This window comes from Megalops cyprinoides, chromosome 23, assembly GCF_013368585.1.
Source record: "Megalops cyprinoides isolate fMegCyp1 chromosome 23, fMegCyp1.pri, whole genome shotgun sequence".
NCBI classification, from domain to species: Eukaryota; Metazoa; Chordata; class Actinopteri; order Elopiformes; family Megalopidae; genus Megalops; species Megalops cyprinoides.
The window spans coordinates 20,914,298-20,940,303 of NC_050605.1; the positions used below are offsets into that span (position 1 = coordinate 20,914,298).

Genomic DNA, 26,006 nt, shown 5'->3' on the forward strand with positions numbered 1-26,006 from the left:
AAGGACGGGGAGGCATTGTGTCGGTTGCTGCAGCCACGGACTGCATTGTGCCGGCTTAGCCCTGACAGAGAGCCCCCCTCTCTGCTCTCTGCCTTAACGCCTAAAATCAAAAGAGTTGCTGCCTCTCTCTTGATTGACAGGCTCTCAGTCACATGCAGATGTATTAATATGCAACCCCCCCCCCCCCCCCCCCCCCCCCCCCCCCCATCCTCCTTTTCCCCTCTCGCTCATCTTCCTGTTGCCTCATGATTTTTTAATTCATCGATGGCCTCACAGACTTCCTGACGTCTGGACCGGGGGGAAGGGATGATCGCTCTGAACTTGTATAGTCAAAGCAAAGTAATGATAAGCTTATTAAAGACATGGTATCAGCAGGGGAGGAGCCAGGGCTAGCAGCCTGCAGCCTGATTGGCTGGCCAGCTGACAGTGAGGAAGGGGGGGGAGGGGAGGAGGGGGGGGCTGCGTGGAGCAGGACAGGCTGAGAGAGAGAGAGAGAGAGAGAAAAGGGAAGCGCTCGGGTTGGGATAGGGAAAGCCCGTTAGATGCGGCTGCCGATAGTAGCACATCAGCCATGGTGTAGATGAAAGCCGAGGAGGAACAGGCTCTGAACAGCTGAGTGCACAGTGAAACACTAGAGCCAGCAGCACAGGGAGGGAGAGAGAGAGAGGGAGGGAGAGAGAGAAGGAGAGGGAGGGAGAGGCAGAGCTGGCGTACGGGAGAGAAGAGGAGACAGAGAGACCAGAAGACTGAGAAAGTTAAAAGCTCTGGAAGCCGCGTCGGGTCCAACAACACAAGGCTGAAACCGGCTGGGAAATGGGGTGCTGTGGAGTGTAGCCCGACGGCCGTGGGAGATTAGCAGAGGAGAGGAGAGCAGAGGAGGGAACACCGAAAGTTACTTACGGGAGCAGAATTCTGCAGGACGGCCGGGGACCGATCCCGCGCTGCTAACCTGAGAGCGGGAGGCCAGTGCTGCGTGCAGACGTATACCCGACAGGGGAGCCTGGAGGCTGGGGAGCAGGCGTGCCAGAGCGCGGGCGCAAACTGAGCCAACTGCCAGGGGAACTTTACCGAGTCACAGCGTGGGGGCGACGGTCAGGGACGGAGGTGACTTTATTAAGGGAGGGGGTGCAGGAAGGGTCAGTTCTGTCCACTTCTGAGACATGGTAGCGGTTGACCCCTGCGAGCCAGCAGCCGTCCCAGAGCATGGAGAAGTCCAGTAGCGAGGAGTCGGCCATCCATCGCAGCCCCTCCGTGGACAGCCGCGACTCCGACTTCGCCAGAGCCTCCACCTCGGGCCGGCCGTTCGGCGGCCGCGGCTTCACCGCCGGCGCCTTCTACGGCTCCACAGGCCCGCGGGCGCAAGGCCGCGCCGGAGGCGGCGCAGACAGCGGCGCCGGAAACGCGGAGGACAAGAGCGACGGCAAAAGCGCCCCCCAGAAGGGCAGCAAATACGTGGTGTTTTACCTGGATCTATCCTTTGTGTTCCTTCTAGAATTCAAGAAGTTCAACATGGCACGCGGCTGCCTCTGCTGCCTGAAATATGCGATGTTCCTCTTCAACCTCGTCTTCTGGGTAAGTGGACCTTCTGCTTTTTTTTTTCTTTTCTTTACCCCCCCCTTCTCTCGTCATTCTCGCTGCCCTGCTAATTTTGGGATGCGATTGATTTTTTTAAAGGCCAGCTATGGGTTAATGAGCACCAAACATCTATTGTGCACCTCTGGTTCTGTGGTGCTACAGAGGAAGATGTGAAAATCGAACTAATCACGTTAATTATAAAGCAATTTTCCATGCCAGTGACTTTAAGCTATTGTGTGTTTCTCTTCATTACATCTGGCCTTACATTGTACTTTGTATCATAATTTGCATGCAATTATTGCAGTCTGCTATTGACTTGCTGCCCTTTTGTTCTTTGAATAGTAGTGGTGGTTGTATGTGTGTGTGTGTGTGTGTGTGTGTTGAAGGTGGGGTGTGCCTTACTTTAATTGGGATGTTTTGTTGCTTGTTTCTGTACTTTTCTGCTGGAGGGTGTGGGACTGGTTAAAGGAAGGGTAATAGTGTAAGACTGCTTGCGAACAGGTCGGGAGAAGGCATGCGGTTAGCTGCATAAAACTGGGACATTGGAAAGTGAAGAGAAAAACACAGGAGGAGAAATTGTTTATTTGAGGGGAGATACTGGATGACTTTATGAATGGAATTGATCTGGTGTAGAGTTCCTCAGTTTCGGGATGTTTTTTTTTCTGTTTTGACCTCATCCTAACAGGCAGAAAAACATTGCCGGTCGGCTTGCTCAGGGGTCTGGCTTTTAACCCCTATTCTTCGGTTGGCATTGTTCTTCCCTGCCACAGGGGATGAAATCTAGGGGGAATCAAGGAATATTGAAAGTGTGGATTATGAGATTATCTTTGGGGCTGTGATGTGTTAGCGAATGTATTGCAGTGGTCCCTTTATGCGTGTCCACTCATGCGTGAACTGTAATAACGTGATAACACGGAAACTCACCTCTCTCCGTGCTCCTCCTCTCCTGGTCCTGGGAGACTGGGCTCGCTCGCGTCTCGGAGCCACGGGACCGAGCCGCTCTATCTAGGACACATCTGAGGCAGTGAGAGGCAGCGCAGCTCTGGAGTCCTCAGATTACCAGCCTAAATTTACCCCCCCCCCCCCCCGAAATGCAGGGGCACTCCGGCCGCCTCTCTGTCCGCTGGGCAGAGAGCCCCGTGCCGTGATGAGCTGGGGGGGGGGGGGGGGGCATGCGCACGGCGTGGAGGTGGGGGGGGCAGGCGATTACGGTCCCATATGAGCTGCAGTACAGGCACGTGCAGAAAGCAGGAAGCAGTCGCTGCCAAAGCAGCCGTGTGCTCTCGCTAAAGGGGACGACAGTGCCTCGTGCCCCTCGGAAGGGGCAGAGACACAGGTTTGCCCCCCCCCCGGGGAAGGCTGCGTACCCCTGGGAGCACCCCCGCCCCCCTGAGGGGCCGTTACGAGCGTCCGCCTCGTGAGTGTGATCATCAGAAGGTCCCCCAGCCTGCTCAGCCCGGGCTGCCTGCATTGCTCCCCCCCGCTGTGCTGTAATTGAGATATGCTTGGTGCTAATGTTCGGTTAACGATTTCTTTGAAGACTGCTGATTAATGGCAGTTCTCGGTAATTCAGCTGTGCTTATGCCGAACTGTCACTTGCCCCCGGGCAGGGTTGGGGGGGAGGGGTCTCTCTCTCGGGTGGTCTATTCACGCTGTGCCAGGGGCCTGCTGTTTGGGGCCAGCGGTGGGCGGGGGGGGGAGGTTTAGAGAAACAGCGGCGGGTGTGATCACTGGAGGCCGGGGGCTGAAAGAGAACCCGCACCCTGACACCCCCGGGACAGTACTGCTCTGACTGTGGCACTCCAGGAATCACAAGGTTACCCCACCATCCAGAGCCGTGCTCTGACCTCCCCCACCCCCCGTCCCCCCCGAGTCCTGTTCTGCTCTGCGGTGCTGTAACCCAACACCAGGTGCAGCCCACCCCGACCGCACGCCCGCGGGGGCGCCTGGCGGTAACCTGAAACAGGGGGTAAAACAGAGGCATCTCCACGATCTTCCCCTTCACCTCTTCGCGATTGTCCCCCGGCCATCTGGCTTTCCTTTCTTATGGGGATTAGCCCAGTCTGAGCCCAGGAGTCTGGGGCAGATTATGGTATTTAACAGCGCTCTCGGGACCCGGTGTAATTCTGCGTCGGCCCTACACCGAGGAGCCTGGGTGATGGTGGGGGATCGTGGGACCGCATCTCAACCCGTAAAGTAATATCGCCAGCGTTGGCTCTCGGAGATCGCGCTATCGAGAGGGTCATCGGATAAAACGAAGTGATGTAGTTTCCCCGCTGCTGTCAGGTACCAGATTGTGCAGATACTCCCGGGGTTTCTTTGAGCGCTCGTCCCTGTTTCCTGGTTTCGAATCCCCCCCCCCCCCCCGTGCATAACTGCAGCCGTGCTGAAAAGTCTCTACGCTTTGCTGCACAAGCATCAAGCATCACCAACAGCTGCCTCAAGGATGCTACTCTCCCCATTGTCATTATCACACCCAGCAACTGCTCATTAAATATTCAAATAATAATGTTATCTCAGCAGCCCTGTCGAAAAAAAAAAAACATAACACAATTAATTGCGGTATCAAAGCAGATTTTGTCCCAGTGGACAGAAAGGCCGGTGCGTTTAGGATTCATGTATTCCTGTGCTTGCTTGGGGGGGGGGAATTGCTGTAGGATTGAAATGGCATTGAGTCACGAGCATCAAAAGGTTCGTTTCCTCTTCATTTCTTCCCAACCTGCGTTTCTGCCTTTAGTTTTGTATTTAGTAACTGCTGTCGTGAGGTCGTGAGGTGGATGGAGAAGAAGAGTTTGAAGGTGTTGTGGAGGGACTGTGAGCTATGTGTGGAAGGCTGTTGGGGTGTGTTGCTGGGGTCTACGCTGAGTGTGTGTGGAGGGTGATGGCGGCTAGTGGCTGGGGTCTGAGCTATATTGTAGACTGTGTGGAAGACTGTCTGGGTGTGTGGCTTGGTTCTGTGCCGTACTGTGAATTACGTGTGAAAAGGGTGTGGGGTTGAGTGGGTTGGTTCTGTGCTGTACCATGGACTGTGTGTGAAAGGGGTGTGGGGGCGAGTGACCAGGGTCTGAGCTGTGTGCCGTCCACAGACCTCCCGGGAGGATTACCTGTTCGTTCTGCCTCAGTTTTTTGCCAAAGGGATTTCATCCAAAGTGTTGAAACAATTTCATTTTCTTTCTCCTTTTTCTTTTCAAGCAGTTGAGGAAAGTTCAGTAATCTCTGCCCACAGGGATTCAGCATTTTAACAGCACTTTTCAAAGGGACACTCAGAAGTACCTTTCGCAGAGTAAATATATTAACTTTCTCCACTTACTTACTGTTCACTTTTCAGTGTTTCTGTAACTTTAGAATTGAATGGGGAAAGTTCTAGTAAAAATGTCATGTTAAAGTGTATTGTCCAAATACCAGTTTTAGATATTAGTTTTATGAGAAGAAGCTGTTTATGTGGTAAGATACATACAGATGACATACATATGTATACATATGACTGCCTTCATGCAAAATTTGTTCAGGCTCTGCATTTTCTCCTGAGATTTGACTTCCATAAAACAGGTTTATATTCATCAGCTTTGATGTTCATTGCTTGGCTTTTTTGAACACTGTTCAATTATGTCTGTATGTAGAATAAATCTTTGTAATCATTAAGTATTCCTTCATTTTTGAAAGATTCTGATGAGTGTGATATTCCATTTCATTGGCATTCTTGAAATATAGATTTGACTTAGAGAAGGATTTTTTTTCCCTCTGCCTTCAGCTGTTGATATATTCTTTTGTTACTATATGCAATTTCAAGTGTATGCTTATAAATTTTTCCTGTAGAAAAATCTTTGTTTAAAAAAAAAAAAAAAAATCACTGCGCTTATTTAAATGCAGGAAGTGAAGTTCACTTAAAATTCTTAACCTGTCTACTGCCCTGAATATTTCAATTCCACTTGATGAGTTTTGCTATAGTTGATTTACACCACTGCAGACCTCATTTGCTTGTAGAACAGATAAAATCTGATGTGGTACAGCGTGTTCCACCCTGGGGGGTCTTTGATAATGTCCTGTGGGGAAGGGGGCGTTAAATGATGCACCATCCCCCCGCATCCTCTGCAGCCCCCCCCCCCAACCCACCCCCTCATACACCCATTAAAGAGATCCTGGTTGTAAATGCCAACTGGTGCCACCTGGCCCTGTGTTTTACCAGCTGGGCTGGGCTGCTGAGCTACGTCACTTTGTGTCTGTGTCACGTGACCAGTATGACGTCACAGTAGGGGCTCAGGTAGCTTCACAGGGCAGAATCAGGATGCAGAGACCGAGGAAGCCCTGGTCAAGGGAAAGGCCCAGAGCCTAGCTTCTTTTTATTCCTTTCCTCAGGCCCTGTCTGAAGCAGCTGTCCGTCCTCATTAAGGCTAAATCCCAGTGGCCGTGCCTTGGCCAAACCCGGGTGCTGACCCACGTCAGCTCAAAGCAGCCATGCTTTATCTCCCTTTCTGTGTGTCTTTCACTCTCCCTCGTCCAATCAGGCGGCCTCTTTCCTGCTGGTCGACAAAGCACACGCTAGCATAGATGGCATAGCAGCACGGCGCTGGTCTCTGGATGTAGTCACCCCAGTCAGGCTGTGAATGCCATTCGCTTCACGGTTTCAAATTTGGCATCTTTTCCCTCTTCCTTTGGAAGGGCCGGCTCTTAATATAGACTGTGCTGAGAAAGAGAATGTTCTCGGAGGTGAGGCGACCCCAGTTAGCGCTGATTTAACAGTCCAATCTTACAGAGTCCGGTTCAGCTCAGGCTTCTTTGGCAAAAAGGAAGGAGGCGTGGAATCTTTTTTTGGTCCGGCAGTGGTCTGGTTGCTACAGCTCAGTGTCTGAACTGTTCCAGAAAATATAAAAGTTGTTTTGAGAGGTTGAGCCCTTCACCATCTGTGAATAATGTTGTTTTTTTCTGTCTTTAATAAGACTCCTTATCATTAGATATTTGGCATTAGCCATTCAAAGACCTGGAAAATACGGAGATGGACCTGAAGCACAATGTGCAAAATGCACTGAACACTTCGCCATAATAATCATTGCTGTATGAAAGTGCATTAAAAATACGTAACCAGCTGGATGAAAAGCCCTCTATGCAGCATTGAAGAGTTGCATCTCATGACTGCTGTACCCTGTGTGTTTTTAATGTATTGCAAATAAATGCGGAATATGATTCATGCTAATCAGCATAATAAGATAATATGATTGAACTTTTTTATTTAGGCTTATTTTCTTAGGGGGAAAGCCATCATTTGTAATGTTTTTCTCCTACCTGTAAAAATAGCAAATATGTCTTTTTCATGCTCTTTCTTTCATGATCTTACCATCATACTGTGGTAAATTAGAGTATGTCATGATGATCAGAGACTATGAGATCCGTAATGCTTTCTTGCATTACGTGACTTTTGGCTTGTACTTCTACACTTCTACACAAGTGGTTAAGAAAAAGCTGTGTTACGTTAGTCTGGTGTCATCACTACATCTTCATTTTTTGTAACAGCTGATTTTGAATCTTGCAAATGGTTCATTGTCTATGCATAACAGTCCCATTCAGTGAAGATGTTTTATGATAATCGAGGGCCAGGGTTGTGACCTTGCCTCCTGTCTAACAAGGAGAAACGCTCAGAGGCATTTGTCATTTTTCCATTTAATTTAGATTCATCTGCGGGTTTTAGCAAGCTACACTATTCAAATAAAAACCTTTTTTGTAATTTATGTATTGTGGAGAGCTCTTTTAAGTCTATAGTCTCTGAAGTCTTCATTTCTTTAAGATTAAGATCAATTTTACTGATCATGGAACTTTCGCATTAACTATGAGGTTTCACCAAGGAATTAAAACAAAAAATTAGGGGTAGGTCTTTTTAGTGTTGAAAAAGTGTAATTATTTAAAAGCAGTCCTAATCCTTTCTTCACCCCGTACTGCTACTAGCTTCTGCCAGAATAATCAATGCTAATCCCCACCTTACCCGTGAGCTAATGTACACTGTGAGAATACTGTAGCTCGCTAACTTGCAGCAGTCAGCATTTTCCCTCTCGCTTAGAAACAAATTACTGTGCAATCAATGCACATATGCAGCCTGCAGCCACCCTAACCTTAACCCCCTGCTCAGGGCTTGGGTTCTGCTCTCTCCCCTGACTGCACAAGGGTGTTTTTTTTTTCCTTTCTGAAGGCCAGGTTCATTCCTTATGAATGAAAAGGGCTAATTTTCGAAAGGGGGCAGATTTGCCGGCCTCTAAATGAGAGTCACGTTGAGGCCTCGTTTCGGAGCGAAACGGCATTTTCGGGCCACCTCCCAGCCCCCCTTAACCGTCGTCATGTGAGGCTGTTGTCGTGGAGATCATGCGAATTACCGGTGCTCTGCAATTTACCTTATCAGATGCTGATCTGTCTGTCTCGTCCCGCTTACGCACCGAGCCCGGGTCCTCAGTAAGTCACTTCCCCCAGAGCGGAGGAGTTGTCATTGGCCTGGATTTATTGCCTGTCTCCCCAGGGCGAAAGCTTCCTTTTATTGAACTGACCACATCAATTCCCCCACAGCCCCCCCACAAGTCTGATAAGATGCACACGCCACTCGCTCCATGCCTCACCTCTTCCCCCTCGCAATTTCCAGCGAAACGGGATTAAATCTCTGCGATCTGTCCCTGCAGCGTGCGCCGTATTCCGGAGGCGAGACCGGGTGTCTCCGGGCGAAGGGCGATGTTCTCCTCTCTCTGTTTGGTCGGGGGAATTAGCGTGCGCCGCCAGCATGAGAAATGGTGCCCCCCCCCTCCACCTCCCGCTGAAAGGGACAGGGGCCCTGTGTTGTCCCTGGCAGGCACGCCCGGGGGGTTCGGGGGTGTCAGGAATGATGCATGAGGGGCACGTCTCACCCTCGGCCATTATTGTTCTTATTGATTTATCATTCTTTACCACCACATATATTGTGTAGTAATAAATCGCCTTATCTTTTTTTCCCCCTCCATCCAGAATCATGTTCTGAAAGGAGGAAACAGAAACAGCACAGCCAGGGTAAAATTGAGGGCTTGAATCACTGTAACATTATTATGATCATTGCATTTGAGGTTGATGTCAGGTTTTCTTATTTTATGGTGTTATTTAGCATCTAGTTTAGCTGTTTAGTTTCCCTCAATGTTAGAAATGGCTTCTCATGAAGTGTTTTGCAGAGAGGGGAGGGAGAGAAATGCATCATTATTCTTTTAAATCCAGCTTCATATTGTGTTTAATCTTTGCAGCGTATGAATAATGCATTAATTTAGGCGGCATTGACATGCTTGACCAAGAGAAGGAATAAAACGCGTTTGAGTTAACAACCTTGCTGCTCCGCGAGGTCAAGCGCTCGCGCGTTAGCAGAATGGCTGAGGAAACAGGAGCCAAGGCTGAATACAGATTCCGCGCCACCATCAATTAATTGAGCCACATTAGTCCACTGAGTGTTCTGCATTCCAGTGACCTTTCTCCTGTTCTATCAAACAGCCAATCCCAGCGGTAGCGCTCACGGGTTTTTATACCGACTCAGACATGCGGTGGGAGTTTGTTTTGTGGATCTTGTGGAGGGGGGGGAGGGGGGGGGGGGGGTTTAAAGAGGGAAATAAATTTCGTATGTTTATCCAAATATCCAGCAAAAGAGCGGAAATGATTGCCTGGGTTTTGCTTGTTTAGTAAGTCTCTGTCCAGCGCCTTTAGTGTGTATTCAAAATGTTCCACTGAGCTTTTAAAAACGGTTTGTGTAGTTTTTACTGCAGATGCGGCTGTTGGAGTCATTTGAGCTTGGCAAATGAGCCTGATTGATAGAATGAATTCGTTCTTGGGGTTGCCAGATGTCACACTCTGCAAAGCTTATTAAGCAAATCGGGAATAAACGAGGGCTCGTACCGCCTCGCTGGCGCAGGCAAACCAAAAGCAAACATGTCACATTTGTGTTGTGTACACCCCCCATTGCCCCCCCCCCCACACCCCCGACATCGCCGGAAGTAATATTTGCTGCCGCATCGTTCCCACGGATCTCAAGGCGAAGATGAAATCAACTGATGTCATTAATGCCAAGAGCTCTAATTGGTGAGCCGCTACAAGGTGACAAGCACGGTGTCAGCATTCGGCCCCATCTTTGCCCCCAGCACTGAAGGACAAGGAAATGCCATGTCAACCGTTGCCCGGTAACCGTTCTTCTTCCATGACAGACGGAATTCCGTGAGTCAGGTGGTCGGGTGGAATGATTTTTTTTTTTTTTTTTTTGTCACCCGCCCTCGCGGGTTATCTTCAGCTCTGTGGGGGAGGGTGGTTGGAACATAAGGCACCAGGATAGGCCTCCCGACCCACCTGCCCACGCAGCAGACAGACAGCCCCCCCCCAGCCCAGGCCGGCCCCCTCGCTCCTGGGACGCGGGCGCTGGGCGAGCCTGGGGCTTTGGGCCTTGGTGGGTGGGAGGGCTCCTCCGGGACCTGGCGGGTGCAGCCTGCGATGCGTGCTGACAGCCTACGTGGAGGTGACTCACCCGCACACTGCAGCCTTATTTACTTCATCGCCTCGAACCTTCACGGCGCGTTCCCCGCTCCCTCCCCCCCGCCGAAGATGGAGTTCGGACGTTTCGCGCCCACGCAGGGGGGCGAACGTGGTGCGGTTTCTCCAGCCGCGGCTAATTCCAACGCGGGAAGCCCATTGGCGAGGGGAGCGTCGCGTCTGCACAGAACGCCGATCAGCAGCACAGCAGGGGATCCTCCGCTGTAATTTCCAGCGATATCGAGCTTCGTTTAGGTATTTCTATTTTATCCTTGAGGTGAATTACGCTTTATTAGCGAGCAATTTGCCATGCCCTCTGAGCAACGTGTTTCTCACAAGCGACTGTGCGCGTTCAATTAAGGGAGCGCTAAATTCTTCTCGGGACGTTTATAGGTAATTTGTAGAGATGGAATGGGTGCAAACAGCGTAGGCTTAATTAACTGGGTCTGCTAATGGGAGGGACAGTGCCAGTTGGATCATTCAGATCACGCCCTGGGTTCGAGAGGCTCGGAGAGTCGTTCTGTCAGCAGAATTGAATGGACTCATTTTGTCGGAGGACCCCACAGCTCTCTCTCCCTCTCCCCCTCTCCACTCCTCCTGTCCCTCCTCGTAATTAATTACGTTAAGCCACAATGGGTTTTTTATTTTTAATCAAATTATGCACAGCACATTTAAGAAGCAGATTTAAGTGGAATTAAGCTGTAGAGCACACTCCATAAAGCTGCTCATCGCTCCGAGACAGGGCTCGGGGCTCGGAGTCACAAGGAGCTCTTGCCGTTAGCGTAGCCTGTAAGAGTGGAGCACGAGCTTTAATTGCGGGCGAGCGTGAGGATGAAGCCTGCTGTGGAGGGCGCGCAGCGGTAGCACTTTGTGGTCGAGTAGCGTCAGAGGGCACTGACTTTCGCGCCCATCAGAGGGGAGCAGGGCCGTATCGGATGGGGTTTGGCCTTCGGGCCTCGGGTGGACCGATTGAGAGCTAATTGCATTTTATGATGTCGTGCTCCACAAATACCCACAGACAACTGGGAGGGGGGCGTGACTGGAGAGATGGGGACATCAGCAGTGAGCCGCTGTGGAGCTCTCCTCTGAAGGGTGATGTATCAATCACTGGCTCTGCTACAGCGGCAGATACCAGTATGAAGGAGGAGCTAAAACCCCTCCAAACACACGCGCACACACACACACACACACACACACACACACACACACACACACACACACACACACACAAAAGCACACTTTACTGGTGTAGAATTCAGGCTTTCTCTCAGTCTTTTTCTTTTGCCCCAAATGCAGAGTGGAGGTGACAGAATGGCTTTTGGTGGCGTTTGAGGCATGTTTCTTGTAAATGTTTGAACACACAGCTGCGCGAGGAATGGTTTTTTATTGAGACATGTAAACTGGTGGTACGTTTCAGAAATATCTGACAAGCAAAACTTAGCTGTGAATTTACAATTGAAAGAGATCTCTGAAACACAAGCCCCGGTTCGTTCAGATCGTTAAGTCCCTTTTTTTCATTTCACTGAGGGTGCTCAATAAAGCAGGGGGCTTATTCAGATTCTGTGATGGAGCAGAAATCTGTTTTGTCTACGAACAGTAAGCTATGTGGGCTGAAGGCTCCGCAGGACAAACTCCCCTTGTGGCTGAGATTTCACGCCGAAGAAAATAACCCGCTCTTGTGTGTCTGTAACCATCTCGAAGCGTGTTTAATGTATGGACTGAGTTCTGTTTTAAAGGCGTCAGTCAAGAGCCGAGGCTGGAGCCGAGTACACATGCCTTTTATCCTTTGCCCGTCTGTAGATGCTCCTTCACTCTGAGATGGGGGTATTGTTTTCTTTGATCAATATGAGGCTCAGGAAGCTGCATGTTTGGAATATTGTATTTCCTCTTCATATTACAGAATACATTTAAAAACCCTAAACTGCTGACATACATCCCAATGGGGTGATGCGGCAGGAGGCCCAACGAGCTCTCCGATTGGACCGAGGCGGCGTTGTGCTGTTGCATAATGCAACAAGATCAGTCCCGCTGCAAAGGAACGCAAGGTCTCCGAGGCAGGGAGCATGTATATTGATGGGCGCAAGGCGCTGTGAAAGGCATGTATGTTTGAATGCTGTTTGAATGGTTGTTTTTTTCCCGTGAGCCTGAATAGAGGATCGTAGTTAATGGAAATCCTTAGGAGTGCCTTTCACACTCAAGACTGGGGCCCACCTAACTGGGAAGATGTGAGCCATGCTTTCTTATGAAAGTGATTCAGAACCTCAGATAGTAAGATGTCAGTGCGATTGCTGTGCCTTTTTTTGTCTTTTTTTTACAGTCTGAACCATAAACAGCACAAAGACTTCCCAGGAAGTGTGATTTGGGCGGGTATGAAAAGTAGGTTGCCAACAGGAGGTCCCTTCATGGAGAAATTCCTGGCTTGTTTGAGTAGTTTGAGTCTTCTCGGCTGTGGAGGATTGTCTCAGGTCTCTGGTCATTTCTAAGTGGGGGTAATATGACCCAGAAACCTTCCGAGACATGACCTGCTGAAAGATAGACCTGTGTTCGCCTGAATCCCGAAATGTGACCCCCATATTACAGGGTTAAGACCCCCTGCTTAACACTCCTCCGTAAGGTCTGTCCTTGAACCACTCACTCCCAAAATCCACTTCGTAACAGTATTGGGAGGAGGACTGGAAGAATCTTTCATTATACAGAGTCTTTATACCTTTGTCTAAAGCTCTGGGGCTTTGTTCGCTTTGGAGCCTAATTGAATTCTCGTCCTTCAAGCTGGCATAAGTAGACGGGCAATCAATCATTGAGGAATGTTCAGTGCGTGTCACCTTTGTCAGCCTGATAAAGCGTGACGCAGGCTACAAGGCCTGTAGCAATCAATTCGCCCCATTTGGCTTCAAAACAATCATCTCTGAGTGGTTATCAGACCCTGGAAACCCTTTGTTAGCCAGATGTGCTCGGAGGTCTCTCGCTGAGCCGCAGATAAAAGAGATTCTTGGCTCCTGCTTCAAAAGAAGGCGTAAATTGTACACACAGGTCAAGTGGTGAATCTCTCACACCAAAGGATTCGGTCTCATTTAATCTTTCGTTGCTCAGATCTGGGTGCTCCCTCTTTTTAACCACATGCATTCCACTATCGATCTGAGAGCTCAGAGCCGCTGTCACGGTCGTGTTGGGTGTGAAAGATCAGCTCTCTGACTGAACGGACCAGGCAGTGACCACCGGAGCTCTCAGAATGTGCAGCCACAAGATATTCTAAATATTGACCAGATAGCCTGCCCCATGTGCTTCCATTTGAAATTCTCTCCCATTGTTGAAGGTATCGATGTTCTGATTTGGTGGCTAAAGATAAACTACTTGAGATCTGGCACTCCTTTATCCTCCAGCATAAACACTTTCTGCGTGTATCTTTCTGTCTCTCTCTGTTGTGGTGTGTGTGTGTTCGGGTGTGTCTGTAACTCTTTGATACTGATGGATGGAGAGAGTGAGAGATTACAGAGAAGTGAAAGGCAATGCTCACCGCCACTTGGTGGAGGCGATTGCTGTGCTGTATTTTCTTAAATACAACTTTTTTTTTCATTTTTATCGTTATCTTGGTACGCCAGGTTCCGCCAAGCCTGTAGAGTAGCAGATTAGCACTGTGTGTACACAGGATCGGTCCTTAACGATGTTGTTTCTTCGCGGCATTGTTCCTGCTCGGACGAGATTGTCCCTTATCAGTTTCCTGCCACCCTGCTGTCTCCTCAGGTTGGCACAGAGCAACGTGCGTGGGCACAGGCGGCTGTCACTCCGCCATTGTCTCTCCTCACAGGCCCAGTGGAACCGGCCAATTAGATTACGGCGCTGTGGAGACGGAGGCACCTGTGAACAGTGGTAATAAGTACGGACTCCACTGGCGTGAGGGCCCGTAGGTGGACAGGCGAAGGCCCCACGGGAGACGGAGCCGAAAAATTTTTTCAGGCTGGCAGTCATCACCGCACTGAATAAAGGTCACCCAAGACTCTAGCTTTGTGGCTCCATCTTCGGTGACCCTACTTGAGGGTTGTATTTTTTTTTTTTTTTTTTTTTTGCAAACGTGGCATTTGTCTAAACAGGAATAGGCCTCTGCCACCACCACTGTAAACACACCGTTCTCGGACGGAGCGATTTGCAAAGCGAGAGAGAGAGAGAGGGAGGACGGCTGCAGATGCATCCGCCGGGGTCGGGCCTTATTCCGGATTGATTTATGGAGGAAAGCACCGCGCCTCTGTTCTCCCCGCGGTCCGCTGAGATTCAGGGGATGTTTTCATCTGCCTTCAAAAGAGGTTTGCAGCTTTACTGAGGAACACTTCCTTTCTCAGTATCAACCCCCCCCCCCCCCCCTCCTCCGGTCTCCATATGGTGGTAGGTTCACTTACCAAGCGATTTTGCATTTCTTTTGCAATTATAGAAGATAAATAAAAAGTCCAATAGAAGGGACAGCCATCTTGCTTCCCACTCAGTTACAAGTGTAGTGTAAATACATTGTTTTTTGTGTGTGAAATTAACTTAAGCTGCTTTACTAATGGCTTCGTATAACAGCGAGAAAACCTGTTCCTGTCGCAGTAAGTTAGCTCCTCACAGTAAATCTTTTTTTGAAAGAAAGGCTTTGAAGGAAATTATTTATCTTGAAGGAGCGTGCAGCATGGAAGACGTCTTGCTCAGCCTCACTGCTGTGTGGGCTCATTAATTCAGATCAGTTTTGTGTGGTGGTCTCTGCAGATACTACTTTAGAGGATCATCTGATTTGCTGTGGAACGAGGTTTTTTTTTTTTTTTTTGCTAGAGCAGCTCTGTGTTTATCTCATTGTGTTCCTCACCAGCCTCTGCAGTAGACGTGTGGCTGCATCAAAAATTAGTTTGATTGAACGAGGCCTTGAGAGCGGTCAGAGAGTGCATATTGTGGATTTTCTGGGACCCCCATTGTAATAATTCGTCTAGACAACAGGATGTGGCTCTGGCCCAGGATGAAATAAAGGGTGAAGTTTAGGTGTAAGAAAGAAGTGAAAACAGTTGTCAAAGACGAGAGTTTTTCATCTAATATGAAGTTTTTTTTTTTCTCTTGAAGAGCTGCAGACATTTTTTGTTTCGCCTCGGTGGAGGCTCTGTTTGACTGGTTTGTTGGTGCTGTTAGGTTACCTGTCGGGCACAGTGGTGCTGCTGTGCTACGTCTCTCCCATGTTTAATCTTGTAAACAGTATAAGGGTGAATGATCATGGCCATCACTTGCTACTGTGTCGTTTCTGAGGTTACACCCCCCTGACACTCGGCCCCCCGGGAGGATTGCGGGCCGAGTTAAAAGCAGATAAAATAGGATGCCGTTCCTGTGTTCCTTTTTAACCTCACTCACCTGCCGTTCCTTTCTCTCTCTCCTACTGTTTTTGTCCCCTCTTGTTTAGTGAACTTTATGCTCTTTGAAACTTCACTCTGTTTGGTTCCCACAAGGCGTTTTCTTGTGTTAGGTTTTGTTGCCTATATTTACGATACCTCCTTGGGTGATAGATCATACTCTCTCCCAGAGAGTTGCCGAGGTCCTGTTTTCCCTAACTGTGTGGGTGGAATAAAACGCTCAGTATAGATATATGATGAGAGAACACACATACACACACACACACACACACACACATACATACAGTGGGGTATCGATCTCTAGGAAGAATACTGGCAACCAGAGAAAGGGACATCAATCCTTCAGGCTTATTAAGGAGTCCCTCAACCAAATACTAGATAAATCAAGATCCCCTCCTCAGGCTAACAGAAACATTCATTTGATTGCGGTTACGATGTAATCTAAACATCATGAAATTAATGTTTGAAAGGACTGTATTTCATAGAAAGCCATTGTGGTGACACGTTATTCAGTAACGCCGTGATAGGTGGATTTGTTATACACGGTGAATTTTCAAGTACAGGAGAACGGGGGTGATGACCTGTCTTTCTTCATTAAGGGCTCTTTTTTTCCTGAGATTAATCTCAGATTTTATTGCCCGGCCCTGTTGTTTAACGCATACATGGGTTGATGATGTGATTTAATGAGGTCTGAAACGCGGAATGACTGTGGAATCAGGCGTGGAAAGGCAGGGAAGGGATGACAGATGCTCTCTCTGGCTGCACCGGGTAAACCGGGGTGTAAAAGTACAGTATAGACTCACATAGGAGCCTGATTAATGTAGTGCTGGAAAAGGCCGGGGGGAGGTGGGGGCGACGGTGTTTACCGCACTTTGGTTCTCTCGTACGCTTTCTGTTCTGGTCATTTTTAATGTCTGAAACAGACTGCATTTAGGCCCGGTGAAAGTGCACATAAGCGCGGTGTAATTGTTCTTGTATCGCTAAAATAGTTATGCTCTCCTGACTACAGCTGCACCCCTCACATTCTGCCAACCAGATTTAGAGTCACATGACTTCATTTCCAAGCTGAGTCGGAAACAAATTTGTGTAACTGCACAGAGACAACGGAGAAAGGACAATGGACAGCTTGTGCAAAGACAGTGGAGGCTGCGAAGAAGGGGAGCAAATCCTCCTATTCTGTGCCTCTTCCAGTCCCAGAATCCTCTTCTCTGATCATATCCACCGGATCAGAACCTCTATCCCATTGTGTCCCAGCCATGTGATGAGTTGGCATGGTTGATCTTGGTCCTGGAGAGTGTCTCGCTTTCCTCATGAGGGGATGGTTGGTTTGGGGGGGGGGGGGGGCTGTCCTGCAGCCTGGCACTTGAACCCCTTCATTTCAGAGAAGCCACTGTAGCAGATGGCTTTCCTGTCCGCCCCCTCTCTCCTCCACATGGGCTCCTGTTCTGAGAGCGGCAGTAATTTCAGCCTGGGCTGTTAGTCACCTGAAGAGTTAAATTACCATATAGAAATTCAGCTCTCATTTTATTTTTACATTTCTTTGTTTTATATCACATATTTTGTCGGGAGGCACACCTTTCCAGTAATAAATAGCATGTGCATTGGCTTTTATTTAGATTTTAATTTAACAGTCTCACATTTTCAGCTTTAATTGGGAATAGCTGTCATCATTTAAGGTTAATTGTGCTATGTGTCTTTAAAAAGCTTATTACGCCAGTTCTATATGGCTGACACTTGCTGAATCTTCAGCAACCCTCCCCCACCGTCCACCAGTAGACCTTTGGGGGAGAGCCTGTCCCAGCACAACCATGAGGTAGAGAGGAAAGACATGAAAGCATGGGTGAGGGGTTGGGGAGGGGGAGAAATATTCCATCCTCCTCCTCCTCCTCCTCTCCTCTCCAGCCTAGCGAAGCTCGCAGTGATGTAGGAGATTCAGGCGTATTAGTGCTCCAGGGAGTGACTGGTGAGATTGCATCATATTGATCTCTCCACCAAATCTTCACACATCGCTGAGTCTCCCCAAGGTGCATTTCCTTTCCTGAAAGTCAGTCATGCCGGTTCACAGCGCCTCAGGTTAACAACGGAGGGGCCTGGGAGACCACTAAAAAGCTCACGGCAGTTATCCTTGTCCGGGAATATAAATTCTGCTAATTGTCGCTGAGTTGCATTGAAGAGAAATGAGCACTTATAGTATTGTACCTCCGAGGTACATTCACACCTTAATATCCTTTCCAGTACGGTCTCATGTCATCCATTCACATGAAAGGAGGGCGGAAAAAAATGTGATGCCAACAAACACACATTCAGTATAAAGATCTACTGTTTGTGTAGTCGGTAACACTCGTCGGTGTGTTTTGGACTCTGCCATGAATCAGGTTTGTGAGAGACTCTGGGGTGATATTCTAGGCTTTAGAGTGCTGAAACAGCGATGAATTATTTAGCACCAGAAAAACACAGGTGCAGTGGAGATGTATATCTAATATATATGGAATTGGAAAACGCAGGGCCTGGCTCTGTCACTGAAACCAAGACACGGGTGTGAGTCTCGTGGTGGGGGGGTGAGCGTGTCAGCCATTAGTTCTTCCCCGTGATTTCGGGAGGCGGGTTTCATTGCCGCCGAGCTGAATTGTGGGGGAACGTTCACGTCCTGGATGTGCTAAATCAAACGGCAATCGTCTGCTGGAGTAGCCGGTCTGTTGACTCTGCGCGGGTTTATTGCATCATAAAAAAGTGATGAAAAAGGGGGAAGGGGAAGTGAAAGGACCTGCAGGTTGTCTGCAGTCTTGAGCTGGAGCCTCTGTGTGGACCAAGGATAACCCTCCTCGTCATTTAATCACGTCGTTACCCCGGGGATGCTCTCCTATTTGTCAGGCTGTAAAAAGTGTACAGCCCTATACATTACATTATATCATTGTCATTTAACACACACTCTTATCCAGAGCCATTTGCATAGGTTACAGTTTTTTTTTTTTTTTGACGTTATCCACTTATACAGTTGGATATTTACTGAGGATGTTGTGGGTTAAGTTCTTTGCCCAAGGATACAAGAGCAGCAGTGCTGCATATGGAGCTAATGGCTGTGGTTAATGGTAGTATACTTGGCCTCACTTGTCTAGTCAAGTTGCACAAGTTAACTTGTGGTAGAGCTTGAAGAGTGTTGTGCTCACACTCACTGGTCTCTGAGAGTGTTGTTAGCCTGGTCTGACACTGTTGCTCATTCAGTTTGAATGGATACGCTTCTGTTCTTTTGTGCCAGAAGTCACTCTGGATAAGAGTGTCTGCTAAATAAATGAAATGTGATGTAATGTGCACGTTGAGCTGAAGTTCACAGGCAGCGTCGTTTCGTCATGTTGCGTGAAGTTAAGCACACGGGTTCACGTACCCGAAACACACCGAAGCTTTGAAACGCAGAGGCGTTGAATGAGACATTTGCTTTCCGTAATGGGCCGACGGACTGCGATTGTTCTCAGTTCCAGGAACAAAGTGTTCCCTCTCTTTCATGTCTTTTAATTTTGCCTCTGCCGTTTCCATCCTCTCTCCTGGTTCTAGAATTAGTGACACACATTGAATTCTGCCCTAAATATTTCAAAAGTGAGCTGACTGGCAAAGCGCCATTTCCCCCCACAGGATCTATCCAGCGTGCCAGAATTGAGTTCCTCTTTTTGGCCCATTTTTTTTTTTTTTTTTTTTTTTTTTTTTTGAGTGACTGGAGCTGTGTGTTGGCTTAGAACATATCCTCAAATGGCCACTCGGGTTGGACAGCCGACACCCTCTACCCAAAAGGATAAGATAAGCGGCCTATGGAGCTGAGTGACACCAACGAGTCACCAATCGGGTCATCCATTCCTCTGGGTGGGAGGAGTCAATGATGGACAAAATGGTTTCTGTTAATCGGTCAGTGCTTATCGTTTTAGTGGAGATGAAGACCCCTGGAGGCCCGATCAGCCTCCATGTGTGAGTTTTCAGAATCAAGCGTGTGCAACGCATGTGTGTGTCAGTGACATCTGCAAGAAGATGAGTGAATCTCTGTTCCTGGGTCAGGAGAGATGAACAGGAGCAGTTGTCTGAGGGGGGTGTTTGCACATTTGCTAATTAGTTCTGACAGATAAGCAGAAACTGCATCCTGTTGATTAATTAGCTGTGAAATGTAGATTTATTTTTTTTTCTGGGTTTGTAGTATTTGGATCTGGCCATTTTTAGTCATCACATGCACTGTGAGTACAACCAAAGCATCACGTGTCTTTTTTCCATGAATGTGCATCTCCCCCCACCCCCCCCCCCTGCTCTCTGATGCTGTTCTTTCCTCTAGGGATCCTCCTCTGAGTTCCCTCATCATATCCCCGTCAAACACACACACATACCTCTCACAGTCGGGGGGCCTTAATTTGCGTCCTTTTCCTCTCATGAATATCATGCCTACAGAGCCCTCGAGACCCCCCCTTCCTTCACCCCCCCTCCCCCTTTGTCTTGTGCACCCGATAACCCCCGCCACCTCCCCCCGTGGGGAGCTCTGAGAAGCAGCTGGGGCGGTGTGGACTGACGGGTGCCTTTGGCCCGGCTCCTGTTCCCCCAGCGCCCTCCAGCTCTGGGGCAGGCTGCATATCAGGCACACAGCTCTTAATGATGCAGCTGTCAGGAGTCTCAGTCGCTGCGCTGTTAGGGCAGGGATTTAGCACAAGGACGTGGGTATCGGCGTTCCTCCCATGGCATTCGAACGTTTTAATCCGCCTCTGCACAGAACCGATGTGGACCTCAGCTTAACTCCCTGGTTTTTGCCACCTGGACACCCCCCCCCCCCCCCCACCCCCCAACCCACCCCCACTGCTGTTGAACAGTTTTTCCCACAACTTCCCAAAACCGGTTAGATAAGTAAATATAAAGAGATAAAGGTATCTTAATTTAGCAGGAAAGGCTGGCGATCCACTGCCTCCCCTTTAATGCCTACTCATGGTTTAATGCCTGCGAACGGGGGATTGGGTTAGAAATGGCCGCAGGGTGGCCGTGGCCACCTCGGCCCCTCGCAGGCGGTTTTTTCGCAGCCCTACTGCAGCAGACAGTCAGGGGAGACATGAAAGCCGCTGGGTTCCTCCCAGAACTCATTCTCTCTCACCTGCGTCACCTCTGAAGGTGCGCGCAATGTATAATGTATAAGGCCAGTGATCCGCTTTCAAGAGGGCCGGGTGCACAAGGCAGATTGTTATAGATACTGCGGTATCTGTAATGGCATCCAGCCCCTTAGGTGTAGGATTTCCATTCTCTGGGACTGGGAGTAGCACGGGAGTATGTTTGCAGCAGGAGGAGGGGGACTTTATGGGTTAACACTGTGGTAAATTTACCATACACTGCACTGAGTTAATTGTAACTGTACAGGAGTTTTTTCAGTGTGTGTCGGCGGTATGAATGTTACATGTACATGACTATTAAACTACCATGCAGCTTTGCTGGGTGTAGCTTGTTCTCCTTCCTTCTTAGTCGTTCTGGCAACTGCTAAATGACAGAATTTAAAGTGCAATGGTAAAGGGCGTGTGAGCATGGGTAACATCGGGTTGATGTATGGTGCGTATTTACATTACTTTACATTACATTACATCACATGAATTGAGTGAATGCTCTTATCCAGAGCAGCTTCCAGCACAATAGGGCATAAGTGTATCCATTCAAGTGTTTGTTCACCTGTGAAGTTATTTCGTTAGGATCCATCCGTATTCTTGCTGATACGAGGAGATTGCATCGAGCTGGCAGGGTTCGCGCCACTGTTTTCGCTTGTACTGATTTCAAAGTGGTTGTTTCCAACGTTATTAACAGTAGGCTCTTTCAGTGTCATAGTTAGTGCTCACCAAATAAACTTCAGACTTATTGTTTCCCTCCATTGAGTTAAAAAATGGTACATTTTCTCTGTTGTTTTGGATAGCAGTTTAATGGTGGATTAATATGAATATTTTTGAAAATTATCATTTCAGAATGTACAAATTTCCTCAGGGCTTGGCACATTTTACTGCGTTGAAATCAGACAGGAACTAATCCGGTTGAAGCGCCGTCCCAAAGGAAAATGGTGATCGTTTGTCTGTGGGGACACCCAGGAAGAAAGAGCCTCCTTGTTGTGAATATCTTCTTAAGGAATATTAATTAGTCATTCCTCTCTGGAGGTGCTGGGTCAGCAGCAGACAGAGAGACAGAGGAAAGCGATGGCGTCCCTCAGCCCTTTTTTATATTTTTTATGTCCTGATTCTGGGAGGTTTGTGTCAGCAGGGTTTGAGGCGGGCTCGGTGGCTGGTGGCTGGGGAGGTTCAGACCGGGCAAGCCGGAGGGAGTCTGCGTCATCTGTCAGCGTCCTTTGAGGAGCCGAGTCACGCCGTTCTCCATTCAGAGTTTGAAGTTTGATACGTTTATTGCAATTAATGTAGTTGATGCGAGTGGGTTTAATTGCAGAAATTGCATGACTCTCCAGACACCTCTGGGACCTCTGAGAACACGACTTTAACAGCACGCCTCTCAGGCTATATTAGCATGATGGGTTTCATAAGGATGACGAGGATAAAAAAGGTGTGCACGTTCAGCAGTGCGACCATCAATAATGAACTAAGCACAGTATGTAGTAATGTGGTACACGTGAGTTTCCCTTAAGTCAAATGGGGACATAAGCCTCATTTCTTTGTAACAAGGACACTTGGCATTACCATGTGACCAGATCATGTCCAGCTCAGGCCATCAATATATATGTCAGCCCTCTGGGATGCAAGTAATTAATTGACTTGGAGTCTTTACAAATAGAGGTAAACTTTATTCAGTGTGATAATCCACAGCTGTGTTGCAATGGTGCGGTGCGATGTGTTGGCCGCTGTGTAGATCCTCGGGGATGGTGAGGATATTACAGCTCTGATAGGAAGCATCCGTGGTGTGAAATTAGCGTGTTATCGTCAGTGGACTTAATGAGCCCTCCCATTGCCAGTTGGGGGTGTGGGGGGGCATAGGGGGGTGTGGGGGGGCCCCAGCTCCCTGCTCCCCGAGTCTGGCAGAAATAAATATGGAAGAGTTTTCTGCTCTCATGCTGGCACAGCAGGTGTGTTGCTCTGCAAAGATCGAGAAAGTTTATTTTTAAACAAATAAAAAAAAAAGAGATGCTTCAGTAGCCCATATCGTTCCCTGCTCAGTTTCAGTTTTTAATTAAAATTACAGCATGGATCAACAAACCAGGCCCCCTGGTGAGAGTAGAGGCAGGAGGGGATGCACACACAGTATGCAGAGCCTTTCCCACACCACCTGGCTAGAGCTCATACCTGTATTTAGCGTTTTTTTTTTTTTGTTTTAAGAGCATACCGGCCTGCAGAAGCTGTCCTGGCCTCTCCGAGAAAGCTGTGCTCTCTTTGAAGAAGCCTGCCGCTCAGGGGAAATCCAAAAAGTTATTTTGTTTGGTGTTTGTCCTTCAAAGCCCTTTGTGGTCTCTGAAGGCCATCAAGACATCAAAGAATGTGAAGTTTAGGCGTCAGCATTGCTGGCCTACAATCTCAGGAAGAAAAAAAAAACAGAGAAATCATACTGTACTATGAGCTATAAGAGTAGTAAATGTTCATTCAGTTCATGTCAGTGCTTTCTACATAACCCTACATTTGTCATTGACTGTGTTGCTTGAGTTAATGTCTTTGATGTCAGATTTATCATTGGCTGCTATGAAAGTTTTGCGGCACTTTGCATTTTAGATTTGCTGTCATGCTCAGTGTGAAAACCTCACAACAGGCATGCTATTTATTATACATTAAAGGTTCCTTTTAACTAAGATATCATATACTAATGGGTGAATAAACTAGCGCCAAGGAAGCCTTGCAAGCAGCCCTATCTGAGATGCCTACTCTACATGCTTACTTACAGCTGACTCAAAAGCACTGAAGGCAATTACCCAAACCTGGCGAGACCGCTTTGGTGTCCATTTAATGAGAGACAGTGTGCCGGTGTGAATCTGACAGTTTGAGGGAGGCTTTGAATCAAAGGGAATTTCTCCTGGTGTATCTGCTCCTGTTAAAAGCTTGATCGTTTATTCAGGTCTGTTCTTGCTGGCTTAATCGCTTATGTTTTATAAGGGCAGAAGGAACACCCAATGGGGAATGACGTTGTTAGAGCACCTGCAGTGGTGGCACAAGTCTTGTTGCTGGGACAAAGCTCCCGCCCATCTCTTTGCCCTGGACTGCACTGCCACATTAACGCACTTCGGCACTTGTTGAGCCCCCCTGCGGGCACAGTGATCACCCACATGTCTCATACAGGCGTTACCTGACTTACAGACTCCACCCACCTGGCTCACACAGGTATCGCCTACCTGTGGAACACCCCCCACCTGGCCAGTACACAGTTTAAAAGGTGCTGTTTTGGGGCCAGGGTCTTCCACCTGTCAGCAGCAGGGACATTTTCATGGAAGTTTATCACCAAAGAGAGCGAGAGCTCACTGAGCGGTCTGGGAACGGTGGGGGGGGGTGTGGTGGCGGCGGCAAGAAGAGGGAGATAAAACGTAGTGTCAGCCTGCAAATATAGCTCAGAAATCCGCCCGGCCACCTGGAAGTGATACGGTGGTGTCAGGCGGGCCGCGCCGGGGGTGATGGATGGGCCGCCACGCCCGGTCGGGGCGGCGGGCCTCCCGTTTCCCCCCGTAAATAGACGAGCCGCCGGCCCGCCCCCGCCAGCTCTGCTGAGCCAGGATGAAAGGAACCCATGGCTCAGGTGGCAGGTGAACGCGCTCCAGATCAAAGATCGGTGCTCCGAGCGGCGCTAACCCGGGATCAGCGCCTCCCGGAATAGCCGGCCACGTGCACTCTGGAGTTTCCACCCCGCCTGGCCGCCTCCGGCCCACACCCTCCGGCCTGGTTTCTGCAGTGGGCTGCACATGGGACTGGATGGAAACACCGTTATTGTGCTTGTCTTTCTGATGATTACTGTCAGGCCAGGCTAACAGCACTCCCAGGCCAGTGAGTGTGAGCACAACACCATTCAAGCTCTACCACAAGTTAACTAATCTAAGACTAGACAGCCTAGAAAGGATTGGGGAGTCAAGTACATACACTACTCTGTCTCAATGACACGAGGTGGCAATATCCATAACACATTGCGATCCTCCAAGTAAATAAGTGACAAGTAATACAAGTAATACAAGTAGCAGGTGCCAGGGGGTGGGGATTGAAGTGATGACAGATCATTCTGTGCAGCTCTGCTGTGTCAGTTATCTGTCAGTTTGAGGCAGCAACTTTAAACACAAAGATGGTGGATTTTAGGCCCTGTCACATACAGATGGGGTTGCTGTCTTTCACATGTCACCGAGCTCAGCAGACGAAAACTAAACGGGTACCACCGCTGTGCTGAAGCTGTGCCGCACTGCATTCTGGGTACGACAGAGTAGGATTGGCCGTTGTAATCTGAGCTCACCTCCTGGGGAGGATAGCTCCCGTGTGCGTTCTTTATGGAGGTTTCCCCCTCGCCTCCAGCTCCGTTACCCGTGCCCCCCGTCCACGGAGCAGATGCGGTACCCCGAGATGCGCATCTCATGCCAACCGCGGCGCGTTTCTGTGGGAACAGCCACGGATGCCCCATTCTCTCGTCTGCCGCCGCCAGGAGGCTTCGGTGACACAACAATAAGTCACCGCTGCTTGTTTCCAAGCGTTTCACTGTTGCCCACGGCCAGATCTCACAGCTATGGAAATGCATCAGCCTGATTGTGGGGTTGGATTTGCATAATTCCGCTCGCTCCCTCGGAGTCTTAACTGTGTCCTCGGCCCCTGGCACGCAGTAAGAGTAATCTGTCATTGTTTTTTTTTTTTTTTTCGTTTTGTTAATTTATTTGTATTTTTCTTCAATATTTAGTGGAGATGAACATATGGCCGCTGGGTGTCTGCAGATTACCATCTGTCCCTCTGGGCGAACCTAGCCAGTCGGAAAGATTATGTAAAGTCATTAACACTGTGATATTCAAGATTTTAAACATTCATTTGCCTTGAGGAGCCTGTTCAGTTTCCTCCTTTCCAATGTGTTGACTAAGTAATGTGAAGTTCCTGTTCAGGGTGCTCTGCACTAGGAGCAAACCTCATTTTGAAGTGTCTCTGTCTGTATGTGCTCAGAAAGGGAGCATGTGAAACATGATTTTAGTCAATGTAATACATGTTCGGTTTGGTACAGTCAGTACTCTAGCTGATGAGTTAAGGGAACCAGTTACGTGTGCTGTATGTAAAATGTAAGATCATAAAAAATTTACTAAGCAGAACAGACCATTCTGCCTATCACTGTTCATTTTCTTATGAGCTAAAATCTGGATCTATGATGGTGTAAGGTTTGTTATTAGCCAATTATTTGGGGTCATTTTGTTGTTTTAAGTAAAATCATCCATTAGCTATGTTTATTCATTGATTTATTTGTTCATTTGTTCTATGCCAGGTTTAATCTTGAAAAGTGCCAGGATGCCTGACTTCTCTCTGAATCCTAGCGAGTTATTCTGCACAGTTACCCCTCGCTGTGAAGAAGTACTTCAGCAATTATCTTTTCATTTCTGAAAGTCATGTTTTTGAACTTGAACCGTAGTACACAGTTCTT

The 26,006-nt window shown here is 48.5% G+C and overlaps 1 protein-coding gene across 1 annotated transcript in view; it reads left to right on the top strand.

The window, feature by feature from the left end:
- The first annotated feature begins 521 nt into the window (after positions 1–521).
- LOC118770261 (tetraspanin-9-like) overlaps positions 522–26,006 on the top strand; it is a 55,036-nt gene continuing 29,551 nt past the window's right edge. Inside the window, exon 1 of the mRNA XM_036517827.1 lies at positions 522–1,572. Coding sequence (XP_036373720.1) covers positions 1,204–1,572 — 369 coding nt within the window. The 5' untranslated portion in view covers positions 522–1,203. The remainder of the gene's footprint in view (positions 1,573–26,006) is intronic.